The sequence below is a fragment of the Dromiciops gliroides genome, chromosome 1 (genome assembly GCF_019393635.1).
Source record: "Dromiciops gliroides isolate mDroGli1 chromosome 1, mDroGli1.pri, whole genome shotgun sequence".
Taxonomy (NCBI): Eukaryota; Metazoa; Chordata; class Mammalia; order Microbiotheria; family Microbiotheriidae; genus Dromiciops; species Dromiciops gliroides.
Window position 1 is genome coordinate 76,448,089 of NC_057861.1, and position 13,449 is coordinate 76,461,537.

A 13,449-nucleotide genomic window follows, 5' to 3' on the forward strand; every position below is an offset into this window, starting at 1 on the left:
CCTGCATCTCCCTCTGGCGGAAGAGGTTGCTCGAGGTTCTATTCACCTTGTACAACCTTTTAGGCCCTACTCCTTGCGCAGGCGCATTTCCCGAGGACCCTGACTCCCCGCCCCCGCCTGCTACCGTCCTCGCTCTGTGGCGCTGGGGTTGGGCAGTCTGGCCCAGGCCCTGTTCATTGAGGCCCCGCCCCGTTGCGGCGGCTTGAGCTCGGTGGCACCGCTCTCGCGAGGCTTCTCTTCCTCAGCTGGGGCCGCGTGGGCTCACGGGACGGCGGCGGCGGCGGCGTTGAGGAGGCCCGAGATGGCGGCGGCCGGGGCTATGGGGCGCTTGTCCGTACTGTGGCTTCCGCGCGCCCATAGCCGGGTCCTGCTGGGCAGCGCTAGGCCCGGTACTCTCGTGCTGCGGCTGCCTCAGGTGAGTGAGCACCGCCCCCTTCCCCTTCTCCTCCGCGAGTCCCCGCGAGACCCCGCGGCCGCCTGAAGGTCACGGCTCCGGGCGCGCGGCCTGGCCCGACCCCGGCCCGGAGAGCTCGCAATGGGACTCCCGCCCCGCTCGTGGAGCCTGCGCTACAGCCCGATCCAAGCCGGGCAACGTTTCCCCGCTTCCTGCCTTGCTGTTCCCCGCCCTGCTGCCCGGCCCTGTCCCGGCAGTATGGCCCCGCTCTGTAGCCCGGTCCCAGTTCTGGAGTCCCCTCCCTGCAGCCCTGGCCTGATCCCCTCCCAGGTGCATGCTTCCAGCCCTGGGCCCTGTCTGGAGTCACAGCCCCTGCCTAAACCATCCCCTTCCCCCAATCCCCATCATCTTCCTCCCCACGCCACTTCCCTGTCCCCGTGGGGTCCCAATCTCACCCGGCCTTTCCTCCCGGGGTCCCTTGCCTACCTTAGCCTCACCTTAAAATCCCCACTCCCCCGCCCCAGAAGTCAAGCTTGAGGGCAACCCCACTCTTGGGCCTGGACTTTGCATGCATGACCCCCTGTGACCTTTTTCTGTCCACTGAGTCTGTGGCCCCCTCCTAGGTTATTTTGGGGTCACGGAGCCCCTCAGCCTGGGCTCAACTCCCCTAGGTCCCTCTACCCTTGTCGTGGAGCCTGAGGTGACCTTGGCCCAGGACTATGGGCTAGGGAGGGAAGCTGATACAAAGTACAGAGGAGGAGGGGTAAGCACTTGTAACTACCTCCAGCACTAGGTAATGCTTCCCCTCTAGGAATTGGGAAAGGGACTGAAGTGGGAAAGAATGAGATCACACCCCAGTGAGAATCCTCCCCATCTGATCTGTGCTGGTCTGCCCTAGGTGTAGGTCCTGGCTCTTACCTGGAGCTCCCCCCTCTAATTAGCCCCCAGAGCTGGCTGGTCAGCTGGCTGACTGTTGGGAAGTGGGTTTTTGTCCTTGGATTGGTTTGTGGGTTCCTGTGGTCTGTGTCTGCCCACCCTGCTCCACTCAACATTTAGGGGTTGCTGAGGTGCACTCTTCCTCATTCCCCCTTGGATCCCTCCACCCTTGGCAGCCCACACAAGGGGGATCTTGGCCATGTATGGCAACTTGAGCTCCTGGGACCTGAAAGTGGGAGAAACTGACTGATGGTCTGCATTAGGAGAAAGAGTTAGGGGTGTGAGCATGCTGTCTTCCATCCCTGCTGCCTTAGTGTGTAGAGGAAGGATGTGTTGGAGCAGGATGAAGAGAGGTTAGACCACCACTGAGGTGTAGCTTCTTGATAGTAAGTCAGCAGGATTGTATGGTTCTTTAAAAACAGGCTAGATCCCCGTCCTTAAGCCTGTCTAGAAACAGAAGGACCCTGGCTGAGTTGTCCTCCCAAGTATTCTGCTCACAGGGGCATGGAGGTGTTCATATACCTGTACTCTGCAACGTGCTCCTCTCCACTTGTGTCGGCATGACCTCAGCATGTTCTGGTCCAGCTACCTTTGACCTTGAGCTTTTGACCTTTTCTAGGAGACCATCTGAATCCCTTCTTCCCTATGTTCCCCTTCATTCTCTAAACCTCTTAAAATTCATTCCTTGTCTAGGGCTGGGCTGGGTAAAGCCTGGGACTTCAAAAAGTTGTGGCATGAAAAAGATGGGGGTGGTCACCTTTTCTGTTTCTAAAGGGGACAAGAATGGAGCCCTAGGCCTTGTTGAAGATGGTTCTCTCTTTCCCCCAGTTAGGAGAGGTAAAATAAGTCTGAGACCTGGAATGTACCTCAACCATATAGGAATACTGTAGGATTTGGAGCTGGAAAAGCAACTTTAGGGGTCATCTTTTCCTAGTGAGAAGACGGAGGACCAGAGCAGTTAATGAGTGGACTTGCTTAGCATATAGTCACAGTGTGTCAATGGCAAAGTCTAGACTAGAACCTGGACCCAATTTTTCCCCACTGTCTTCCCTAAGGAGACCAGGGGCAGGGTGGGGTGATGAGGGAAGCCTTCAGTCACTCTGGCTATACATAAATACTTGATCTTTGGGGGTATGGGCTTTGAGATAGGCAGGCCTGGGGACTGTGGCTGTAAACTAATTGGAACTTTGTGGACTTCTGGGAACGGGAAGGGAACCATTAGGCACTGAACTGATGAGAATCCCGATTGGGGGTGCCATGAGCTCTGAGCTGAATGGGTACCTTGCAGGCTGCTACAATGTCATCATTCTCAAACCTCTCGAGGGGCCGGAAAGTGGTGCTATCAGCCCTAGGCATGCTGGCTGCTGGAGGTGCAGGACTTGCTGTGGCCCTGCACACTGCTGTAGGTGCCAGTGACCTAGAGCTGCACCCACCAAGCTACCCCTGGTCTCACCGAGGCTTCCTCTCCTCCTTGGACCATAGCAGGTAGGCCTGGGATTTTATTATTGAAGCCTGTGGAATTTAAGTTAATGGGTGAGGTGGGAAGTGGTAGAATGGGGGACTGTGTGAGTTTGCTGCCCTAGAGGTATGTATGCATCAATAGCGGAAGATCACTTGAGGCTTCCCTGAGTTCTTTTGTCTCCTCCACTCCAGCATTCGAAGGGGCTTCCAGGTGTATAAGCAGGTATGCTCTTCCTGCCACAGCATGGACTACCTGGCTTATCGCCATTTGGTGGGTGTGTGCTACACTGAAGCAGAAGCCAAGGCCCTGGCAGAGGAAGTAAGGAAAATGTGACTGTACTAGACCAAATACTGAGATCAATCTACAGGATGGGGGGGGGGGGCGCTCTTTGAAGGGGATGTATGGGAGAGAAGGCTTATGCCTGGGCTATCACCAGCGAGTCTGGGGAATTTGGAAAAGGGGATTTGGGTGACTGGGGATGGTCTGTACTTGTGTATTGCGGTGACTTTGGGGCTGGTGTCTGGTTTATAGATACAGGTTCAGGATGGTCCTAATGAAGATGGAGAGATGTTCATGAGGCCAGGGAAGCTTTCTGACTATTTCCCCAAGCCCTACCCCAACCCTGAGGCTGCTCGGGCTGCCAACAATGGGGCAATACCCCCCGACCTCAGCTACATCATCCGAGCCAGGTACTGCAACCTCTTTTTACCAATCATTGGGAAGGGAGCTAGATCCTAGACCAAAAAACTCCAGTGGGTATATCAGGAGTCTGGGCATGGAGGTTGGGAGGATCTACTGACTTCTTTGTCCTGGACCAGGCACGGCGGTGAGGATTATGTCTTTTCCCTGCTTACGGGATACTGTGACCCACCTGCTGGAATCTCTCTTCGAGAGGGCCTTTACTTCAATGCCTACTTCCCTGGCCAGGCCATTGCCATGGCTCCCCCTATCTACAATGAGGTCCTTGAATATGATGATGGTGAGCTTTATACCACCCCCATCCTCCTTTCCCCTACCCACTATGTCTTATTCTTACACCATCTCCATATGCTTTACTCCTTCCCATTCCTCACTTGTCCTAGTCCTTTTCTCCCTTACCTTATTCCCCTCTACTTACTAGCTTTGTGACCTTAGGCACTTCCCTTGCCCTTCTGAACCCCAGTTTCCTCATGTATAAAAAAAACGAAGAAGGGGTCGGGCTCTGTATTCTTATCATGTGGACCTATCCCCATGGTCCCATTATTCTGAGCCCAGTCCTTTCAATGGTCCTAGTATCAGAACCTGTTGGTAGTGCTTTGCCTTTATCATGTCACTATTCTGGTTCATTCAGGTACACCAGCCACTATGTCACAGATAGCAAAGGACGTGTCTACCTTCCTGCGTTGGGCATCTGAACCAGAGCATGATCATCGCAAACTCATGGGACTCAAGGTGATAAAGACTTGGAAGAGGCTGGGGTTGGGGAAGGAGGAGAAGGGCTGGGGGGCAAGGAGAGAGAGGGAAGGATTGGGGTATTGGGGGAAGAAGCCCTCAGCCTGTTGAGGGAAGAAAGGGAGTTCTTCCCTGAGCTCTTTGAGGTCTCTTTCCGCAGATGCTGCTAATGTTTAGCTTGCTGATCCCCCTCACCTACGCCATGAAAAGGCACAAGTGGTCAGTGCTGAAGAGTCGGAAGCTGGCATACCGGCCCCCTAAGTGATCACACCTTCATGTGGACATCTTCCCCCACTATTGGGCTTGATTCACCTCGGCCCAGCCTGGCACATCTTGTCCTACAGGCACGGTCAGCCTGGCCATCAGGTCCAGCTCAGTCTGGCCACTCCTCTTGGATGGGCAAGGGTGGGGGTGGGGCAGAAGAACTGGCTTTGCCCCACCAGCACTGCCAGACCCTTCCTCCCCCTCACCAGAAATAAATTAAGTTTCTCAATGTGACTGTGTGAATGGCTAAATGAGGGGACTGAAGAGGGCCGGATCAGAGTAGCTAGCTTAAAGTTAGGTTTGTCAGAAAACTGGGTCTTAGTAGGTTTTAGGTGCCATGAGGACTAGGATCCATGCCTATGCTCCTGAAGCAGTTTAGATATTTGTAATTTAGGGCTTAGGTAGGGGCTAACCTTTCACCCTTTGGTAGCAGGGACTTGATGCAGAGGGAGGGACCATGGATAGTAGGGTCAGTCACCAATTTCATTTTTAGAGGCCTGGAGCTATTGATGGAAACCAAGTGGAAACCAAGATTGCCTTGGAGAGGGAGTTTGGGGAAGACTGTGGGATTGACCTGAACTTCCTTATGTTCCAGAGGCACTTTGCCTTTACCCCTCACCTTGTAAAGAGGCCCTCAAAATCCCTCCTCCCTTGAGAATGAAATTTACTTAGGATGAGGGGGGACAGGACTTAGAGGTTGATGTTCACTATAATTTGAACAAAAAGATGCTCTGTCATTGAGCTCTAGGTTTGGGTGTCCCAAGATCAGTTGGAGTTTTGCCTAGGCTCTTAACTTATTCCTCCCTATCCCTCTCCCCCACCCCACAACAAACATAACAAAGACAGTATGGGGGGGGTAGTACAAGAAGAAATGTTTCCCATACATACACATCTATAGTCTTTGGAGAATTGACCTTATAAATTAAGCCAAACAAAGCAAGGGGAGTGTTGTGCCCTGCGTCAGGAGTAGGAAGATGATGGAATTTTGTCATCTCCACTGCAGTTATCATTACCCTTGGTTCCCTCAATTCTTAAAATTCACATGAAAGGGATTGGTATTTTCAAAAATGAGATTTTATTGATAACTAATGATACTTCTATTCTCCTAGAACCCCAGGTTCACACCATGTCATCTTCAGTTCCACCCTCAACTGATGACCTTCCTGGCCCCCTGCTCCCATTATTTCAAAGTCCTATGGACTCTACTTCCAATATCTCAAATCAGTCCCTTTTCCTAGTGCCACTGCCCTGGTCTCAGTCATCTGCCTTCTCTAACCTTCCTACTTTTAGGTAACTTTCCCTTCCTCAGGCACTGTTCTCATCATTTTATGCTTTTACTCAGAAACCTTCAGTGGTTTTCCACTGAGTAAAAGCACAAATAATGTGTCCCAGCATGCAAAGCCTTCCACAACTGGCCTCCAATCTACCTTTCCAGCTTTTTCTTGCTATTGCTATTTACATACTCTATTTGAGGTAAGCTGTGCTAAAAAATGTTTCTAGTCCCTTGTTCTCTCCCACAGATACCTGGACTGGACTGTCCAATCTCTCTCCCAAACATTAAAATGCTTCCTTTCCAGGAACATGGCATGTTCCCCTCCGTGCAGCATTTAGGATACCTTTCTCCTTCCCTGTGTCTTTCCCCGAAATGTGAAAATAATCTTCCTCAAGTTCCTCATAGAGCACCTTTACCTCTCCTTTGTATTCAGTATCTTGCTCTTCTGTGTGTGTTTGTGTTCCCTTCAGGATATGTCATGATTTCCTTGAGAGCATGGCAGTGCCTTATGTACAGGTGTGGTTGTAGGATGCATGAACTAAGGGAAGGAGGGGAGACATGCAAGTTACAGGGCCAGACTCTTCCAAGAGCCAGTCTCTTAGCCCCCACTGACCCACATAGCTTTTATTAAAGAGCTAAAAGAACTACACACACACACTTTCTCAACCCTTTCTCCAAAGTTTTAGCTCCTTGATTTTCATGGTCATCCCTGTTTCTTACTAAAGCCAGTTCCTCTATCTTTGCTCTTCTGACTCTCCTAGAGCTTCATTCCATTTTATCCCCTTCTTTCTTCATGCATCTTGACTTTGTTTCCATTGGCTCCTGCAAGCACATCCTTGAAAATCTAAAAAAGCCCTTTACATTTACACACATTTCTCTTCTGTTTTCAGTGTTAAAACTTAATTGAAAATAACTGGAAAACACTTGACAGATAGGATCATTTTATTCACACAACTACCCTGGGGGGAAAGGTGCTGTCATTAACCCCATTTTACAGATGAAGAAACTGAGGCAAGCAGATTTGATCTGACTCCAAGGCCAGCACTCTCCACTGTACCACCCATCTGCTTCTAAGGATAAAATTTCTACTATTTTCTTATTCTTTCCTCTCTTCATCCTCTTACCTGGCTTTCATTTCATCTCAAGTTTCTGCTGAAAAGGTTGCCAATGACTTCCAATCACACAATTCAAAGGCCTCATTCTCCTTGATTTCTCTGTATCATTTGACCACACTGATCATGGTTCTGCATAGTCCACTTGTTTCTCCTCTGACTGGATTTCCTAAATTGGGCATCCCCCTTGACTGTTGTTTCTACACTCTCCTTTTAGCAATTTTAATCATGTCTATCTAGATAAGGCTAGGTAAATAGAACACCTGGCCTGGAGTTAGGACCTGAGTTCAAATCCAGCCTCAGACACCAGCTGTGTGCACCTGGGCAAGTCACTCATTTGCCTTGGTTTCCTTATCTGTAAAAAAGAGCTGGAGAAGGAAATGGCAAATTCCTCCAGGATCTTTGCCAAGAAAATCTCAACTCACGAAGAATTGGAGACAACTGAAAAACATCAACAAATGTAGAGAATGCTCTGAGCTATGTTCCTAGTTCTAAACTTTATTCTGGGAACTAGCCAGGACATCACCTTGGATGTCCCACCAGAACTTCAAGTTCATCATCGCCAAGAATGGGTTTATCGTTTCCCTCTATGTAAACATGTTTTATTAATCTGTATGTCACCTTGGATATCTTTTTTTCTTCACTCCTTCATATCCAAACAGTTGCCAATTCCTGTCAATTCCATCCTCTCAACATCTCATGCCCATGACTTCCATTATTCCTACTGGCACCAAACTGGCATATTCTCTTATTACCTGCCTAGACATTTCCTAATAACCTTAAGTAGATCTTCCTGACTCTATACCTCTTCCAGTCCTTCACATGCCAAGTGAATATTCCTTATGTAAAAGGAGCTTGTCCCATCAGTCCTGCAAACTCCAATAGTTTTCTAGACAAGAGCCTCTTGAAGGAACCTAAAATTTCATATCCTGGCATCAAAGGCCCTCCACAACTTGGCATCCCTCGCTGCCTCTTTAGCCTTATTTTATATTTACTCCCACAACACTATTCCAGCCAAACTGGATAATTCTCATACACAAACCCTACACGTTCCCACCTCTGGCCTTTTGCTATTCCACAAATCTCTCTACATGGTGGATTTTTACCCTTTTTTTTTTTTTTTTTTTTTTTGGTGAGGCAACTGGGGTTAATTGACTTGCCCAGGGTCACACAGCTAGTAAGTGTGTCTGAGGCCAGATTTGAACTCAGGTCCTCCTGACTCCAGGGCCAGTGCTCTATCCACTGCGCCACCTAGCTGCCCCCTTTTACCCATCTTTTAAAGCCCAAGTATCTACTCTTCTAGGAAACCTGTTCTCATCCATGCCCACCCCAAGTATTACTCCTAACCCTTCTGACTTCACAGAACACCTTGGTTTTTACCTTTAATGAACTTAGGTCATATTCTCTATTCTTATTCCCTTTTTGGCCTGTGAGTTCTCTGAAGGGCAGGGATCCTGTGTAGACATGTGAAGATGCTACAGAGCACAGGACTATACACAGCAAATGTTTAATAAATAAATGTTTGCTAAACTGAACTGATTGCTTCCCAGTCCATTTAGGGGAGAGATCTCAATCATAGGAACCTGGCTTGCATGATGGATGTAAAAGTGCTTTTACACAGTCTTCTCCAAATACGATGGATTTTTTTTTTATTACTATAGTCCAATTTCTATTCAGTGGTCCATCCAGGTGTAAGTGGATAAGTCACTCTTAGACTGCCCTCAATCCAATAAGTTAGCCCCAGTCCACTGATTTGACATCATCTGGTCAGGAGAATTCACTTGACATGTGAAAAAAGGCATGCAGGGACCCGAGGTTGGAGGGAGTGGTCATGTCCTCTCCCCGCCTTGTAATCTGAGGAGGAAACATGAAGTGGAGGTCAGTTCTGGTCCTTAACACAGTGCACTGCATACAAGACCTGCTTCATAAATGTTTGGTGAACCCATGAATTAATGACTGATGCTCAACACTTTGCCAGCCCTTACCCTTGGGGGCTGCTGAGCAGGAGCCTCTGGCTGTGGGCTTCGGAAAGCTGGTCGTTCGGTGCTGCACATCTCGCACCCTGGTCGCCCAGGAACATTGATGAAGGTGCAGGAAGGGCAGGACCAGCCGACCTGGTAGGAGGACAGATGAGTACAGGGATCAATCATTCAACCACCCTTTCTCAAGCTCTGAGACTTAACGTGTCAGGTACTTTGGGTTTTTTTGCTTTTGTTTTAGCAACAAATATTTATTTTATTTTTTCCAGTAACACGTAAGGGTAGTTTTCAACGTTCATTTTCATAAGATTTAGAGTTCCAAATTTTTCTCCCTCCCTTTCCTCCCCCCTCCACAAGACAGCAACCAGGTTATATATGTACAATCCACAAGTGCTCCTTTTATCAGTTCTTTCTATGGGGTGGATAGTATGTTTTGGCATTACTCCCTTGGGATTGTCTTGGATCATTGCACTGCTGAGAGTAGTTAAGTCATTCACAATTGCTCATTGAACAATACTGCTATCACTATGCACAGTCCTCTCAGCTCTGCTCACTTCACTATACATCAGTTCATGAGTCTTTCCAGGTTTTTCTGGGATCATCCTGTTTGTCATTTCCTATAGCACAAGACCATTCCACCACAATCATATACCACAGCTTCTTCCTTCATTCCTCAATTGATGGACATTCCCTTGATTCTCAATTCTTAGCCACCACAAAGAGTTGCTATAAATATTTTTTGTGCAATTTTCCCCCCTTTTCTCTTTTTCATGATTACTATTGTTAACTGTTTCCCTTCCATTCTATTCCCTTGTGTCAGGTACTTTGTAACAGCTGTCCCAGGGGGCAGTGAAAAGAACCCTGGACTAGACTATCAGTCAAGAGTCTGGATTTAAGAACTATTTCTGGCAGGGGATGACAGTTGGGTCAGGTAAGAGGCACAGTCCTGGAATCAGTTGTTTTGTTGTTGTTCATTAGCGTCTGGCTCTTTGTGACCCCATGTGGGGTTTTCTTTTTTTTTTTTCTTTTTTTTTTTTTTTTGCGGGACAATGGGGGTTAAGTGACTTGCCCAGGGTCACACAGCTAGTAAGTGTTAAGTGTCTGAGGCCGGATTTGAACTCAGGTACTCCTGAATCCAGGGCCGGTGCTTTAACCACTTCGCCATCTAGCTGCCCCTCATGTGGGGTTTTCTTGGCAGAGATCCTGGAGTGGTTTGCCATTTCTTTCTCCAACTCATTTTACAGATGAGGAAACTGAGGCAAACAGGGTTAAGTGACTTGCCCAGGGTCACACAGCTAGTAAGTTTCTGAGGCTGGATTCGAACTCATTAAGATGGATTTTCCTGATTCTAAGCTCAGTGCTCTATCCACTTTGCCACCTAGCTGCCCCGGAATTAGGAAGACCTGAGTTCAAATCCTGCCTCAGATACTTAACTACCTGTGTAACCCTGGACAAGTCACTTAACCTCTGTCTCCTTCAGTTTCCTCATCTATAAAGTTGAAATACTAATAGTACCAACTTCCCAGGGTAGTTGTAAGGATAAAATGACAGTATTTGTAAAGTGCTTTTTAGCACTATATAAATGCTAGCTCTTATTATTCACTTTCTTACAGTATGCTCTTCTGTATAATCAGGTGATGGAACTAGAAAATCTAAGAAAGGAACCTTTCAGCTCCTCCAGTTTGTGCAGCATATAGCAGGTGCTTGCAGAATGAACTGAATCTATGTCCAGCTTTTCATCATACCCTTCCCAAAATCCTGGGAGAAGGTATGTGGGGTATTGGGGGTCTTGGGGTACAGGTAAAACAGGCCAGAGGTCAGCTAACCCCTTTGACAGATGAGGAAACTAACTTTCTTGGGGCTTTCAGCCCAATCCCACTCACCACCTACCCTTCACAATAGGCTGGGATACCACTCACATGATAGACTCACCTGAGGGCATCCAGAAAGGTTGGTGGGGGCTGGACGAGAGGCTTGAGGAAGCCCTGGTTGCTGGGCGAGGAGGGAGCTGATCTCCCCATTTGATTTCTGGCTGGCCTCTAGTCCCCGGCCTGTATCAAAAAGTAGGTTATGAGGCAGAAGGGAGTACCCCAACCCCCACGCCTTCGCCTCCAAACTGACCCCCACACCCGGCCCTTATTGCTTCACCACCCCCCCTCCATGCTGTCACTGACCTGGAGGCCGAGCACTGTGAGGCCCAGGGGGCCCAGAAAGCAGGTAGAGGAAGGCGGGGTCTCCATCTCTCTGCACCCCGTAGGAGGCCAAGCTCCTTTCGGGCACACACAAACAACGGCCTATCACCCAGCGCTGCACCCGGGGTGGGAAGCCGTACTCTTTGAACACCTATGATCCCAAACAGGCATCAGGGGATTTGAGATAACAGCCTCCCCACCTTTCCCCTTCCCCAGACTCAGAAGCCACTGCCACTCTCACTTGCTCTTGTAGGGCTGCTATCGTGCTGTGAGGGTGAACCCGGAGGGAGATGTGAGCTGATGATGCTGCATCTTCCACTGTGACCTGCACCCTGGACCAAGAGATGAACCGATGGAAGGGTGGATGGATGGGCACCTTGGTGGCCTGGGGATCTGTCCTGGGAATGATTCCCCACTAAGGCCTTGGTCGGGATGGGATTGGTGTTGGCCAAAGAAAGAGGGCTCTCACCTGATAGGCCCTGGCGGGAAGCAGCTCTCCTGGAGCAGGATGTTGAGAGGCACATGCCTCTGAGCCAGGGCAGCTGCGGCTTCAGCTGCTCCCTGCTCATCTCCTCCACAGATGGCCTGGGTCAGCCGGTTTGCCAGCTCCTCTGCCAGGGACAGGGGGAGAGAGGGAGGGAATGTGAGAATACTCAGCTTACCTAAGGCTTGACTGTCTTCCCACACCAGCCCCCTGATTGGATCCTGCCCTCCCTTCAGTCTCCAGGCCACCTCTCCTTCCCTCCTTAGCCTCATTCTCTCCTTCCTGACTCACCCTAACCCCTGTGACCCAGGCATGCAGTCCCGTTCAGCCTCACCTTTCTCAGAAAAATCCTGGGGGCTCCACAGGGACTCGGCCTCAGAAGCTGGAGGTGGTGTAGAAATACTAGGGGGCAGAATGCCTGGGGAAGGGGCCGAGGCAGGGCTGGCAGCAGCTGAGAGAAAAGACATGGGACAAGACAAGCAACTTCTTACAGAGCGCCTGACCCTGCCTCTGTAATTTTAGCCAGCTCCCTGTGGCATGAACCCATCCCGTGTGACCCTGGTCATCTTCTATGACCCCATCTGATGTGATCTCATAGACAAGCACTTCCCTATTTCTGTGACTGTCTTACCCGAGCCGCGTAAGCCCCGCAAACCCCGGCCCAGGGTCCCAAGTTCTGAACAGACCTGTGCCCCTGAGAGCAGGATCCCGGGCTCTCTCCAGAAGGGCACCCCAGCGCTGGGCGTCCTGGCTGTCTTGGAAACACAGAGTCAGAGCACCTGGCCCGGGACCTTCCTTGGGTGGCTGCAGCTCCAGCTCACGGGGGCCACGGCTGGTGCAGGCCACGGATTCCAGGGGCCACTGAAAGCCTTCCTGGGAGGGCAAGCACGCACCTCGGTTCAGTGCGCCACTCCGACCCCGAGCTCATCCCCCTCGACCACTTCTCCCCACCACCACCACCACCACGCCCCCCCGCCCCCAATGCCCGCTGTTCTCTCCCTCTCCTAGCCCCAAGTAGCGCTCACCCCGGGAAGGCTCCCAGAGCCCTGTAGCAACAGGCGGAAGTGCCCGGGCCTCGAGGCCTCGGCGCTCAGCTTCAGTCGCCACAGCCCATCGGGCCCCGGCCCCGGCCCCGGCCCGGCTTCCAGGCCCCGCACCTCCACGAGCACAGACGCCTCCCCTAGCGGTGCGCCCTCCGCCTCCTCGCCCCCGCCTGCAGGCGGCGCCATCACCCCGGCCGGCCGGGGCCCAGGACCGAGCCTCCCGCCCGCCTAGGGGAAGGGGCGGAGGAGCGAACGGTCCAAGCCACCGGCAGGGGCCGGACTATTCCAGGTGTAGTACGGCAGGGGGAAGAAGCTCAGCGAGGATTATACCACTGATCCGCGGGGGTGAGCGGGCTGAGCCAGTGACGTAGCCGCGCCTCTTCCCCAGAAGGAGCTGGAGAAGGACTATACCAATAACGGGATACGGTGGGGGTGGAGCCGGGGCGGGTTGTATCACTGAAGGGAGGATGGATGGGGTTCGGGGCTTGGGTGCAGATTCTGGGAGAGCAGAAGGCACCTCGCTGAATCTAAACTTCCTAATTCTTGTGTGAAGCGCTAACAACAACATAATGATAAAGGCCAGGCGACTTGTCCATGGTCACAGAGCTAAGTATCTAAAGTATGATTTGAACTTAGGTCTTCCTGTTGCCTGGTCCAAAACTCTATTATCCGTTGTACTCCCTACACCTAGTGTCCAGGCTCTGACACTTCCCAGTGTTACCTTGGGCAAATCACTTTTGGGGGCGTTCATTTCGTTATCAGTATGTAAACTTCTGTCGTAGTTGTTTCCCTCCTAAGGTTTCTTGGATCTTCAGAAAACAACAAAACATTCCCCCCCACCCCCCCCCCCCGCTGGGACAGCAATGTGGCAGGTCTCTA

The 13,449-nt window shown here is 50.7% G+C and overlaps 2 protein-coding genes across 2 annotated transcripts; one reads left to right on the forward strand and one right to left on the reverse strand.

Annotated features, from left to right (window-relative positions):
• Positions 1-224: 224 nt before the first annotated feature.
• LOC122736030 (cytochrome c1, heme protein, mitochondrial) lies at positions 225-4,716 on the forward strand. Its single transcript, XM_043978002.1, has 7 exons — positions 225-415; positions 2,619-2,815; positions 2,984-3,110; positions 3,324-3,481; positions 3,611-3,771; positions 4,123-4,223; positions 4,384-4,716. Exons 1-7 carry the CDS (start codon positions 302-304, stop codon positions 4,486-4,488), a joined length of 963 nt encoding a protein of 320 aa, XP_043833937.1. The 5' UTR covers positions 225-301; the 3' UTR covers positions 4,489-4,716.
• An 827-nt stretch (positions 4,717-5,543) lies between these two features.
• Positions 5,544-12,875, reverse strand: SHARPIN (SHANK associated RH domain interactor). Its single transcript, XM_043975523.1, has 9 exons — positions 12,553-12,875; positions 12,214-12,400; positions 11,862-11,978; positions 11,513-11,654; positions 11,285-11,375; positions 11,026-11,194; positions 10,784-10,902; positions 8,858-8,986; positions 5,544-8,726 (listed from the first exon to the last, which is right to left on the reverse strand). The coding sequence occupies exons 1-9, from the start codon at positions 12,754-12,756 to the stop codon at positions 8,640-8,642; spliced, it is 1,245 nt and encodes a 414-aa protein (XP_043831458.1). The 5' UTR covers positions 12,757-12,875; the 3' UTR covers positions 5,544-8,639.
• Between the last annotated feature and the right edge of the window lie 574 nt (positions 12,876-13,449).

Bases quoted from the DNA above. Each gene is read 5' to 3' on its own strand.
- SHARPIN (XM_043975523.1), bottom strand. From the start codon at position 12,756: ATGGCGCCGCCTGCAGGCGGGGGCGAGGAGGCGGAGGGCGCACCGCTA. The intron at 11,979-12,213 runs GTCTGTTCAGAA...CTTTTCTCTCAG, and splicing joins TCCTGCTCTCAGGGGCACAG to CTGCTGCCAGCCCTGCCTCG. The intron at 11,195-11,284 runs GTGAGAGTGGCA...TTGGGATCATAG, and splicing joins TAGCAGCCCTACAAGAGCAA to GTGTTCAAAGAGTACGGCTT.
- LOC122736030 (XM_043978002.1), top strand. From the start codon at position 302: ATGGCGGCGGCCGGGGCTATGGGGCGCTTGTCCGTACTGTGGCTTCCG. The intron at 416-2,618 runs GTGAGTGAGCAC...GGTACCTTGCAG, and splicing joins TCGTGCTGCGGCTGCCTCAG to GCTGCTACAATGTCATCATT. The intron at 3,772-4,122 runs GTGAGCTTTATA...TGGTTCATTCAG, and splicing joins GGTCCTTGAATATGATGATG to GTACACCAGCCACTATGTCA.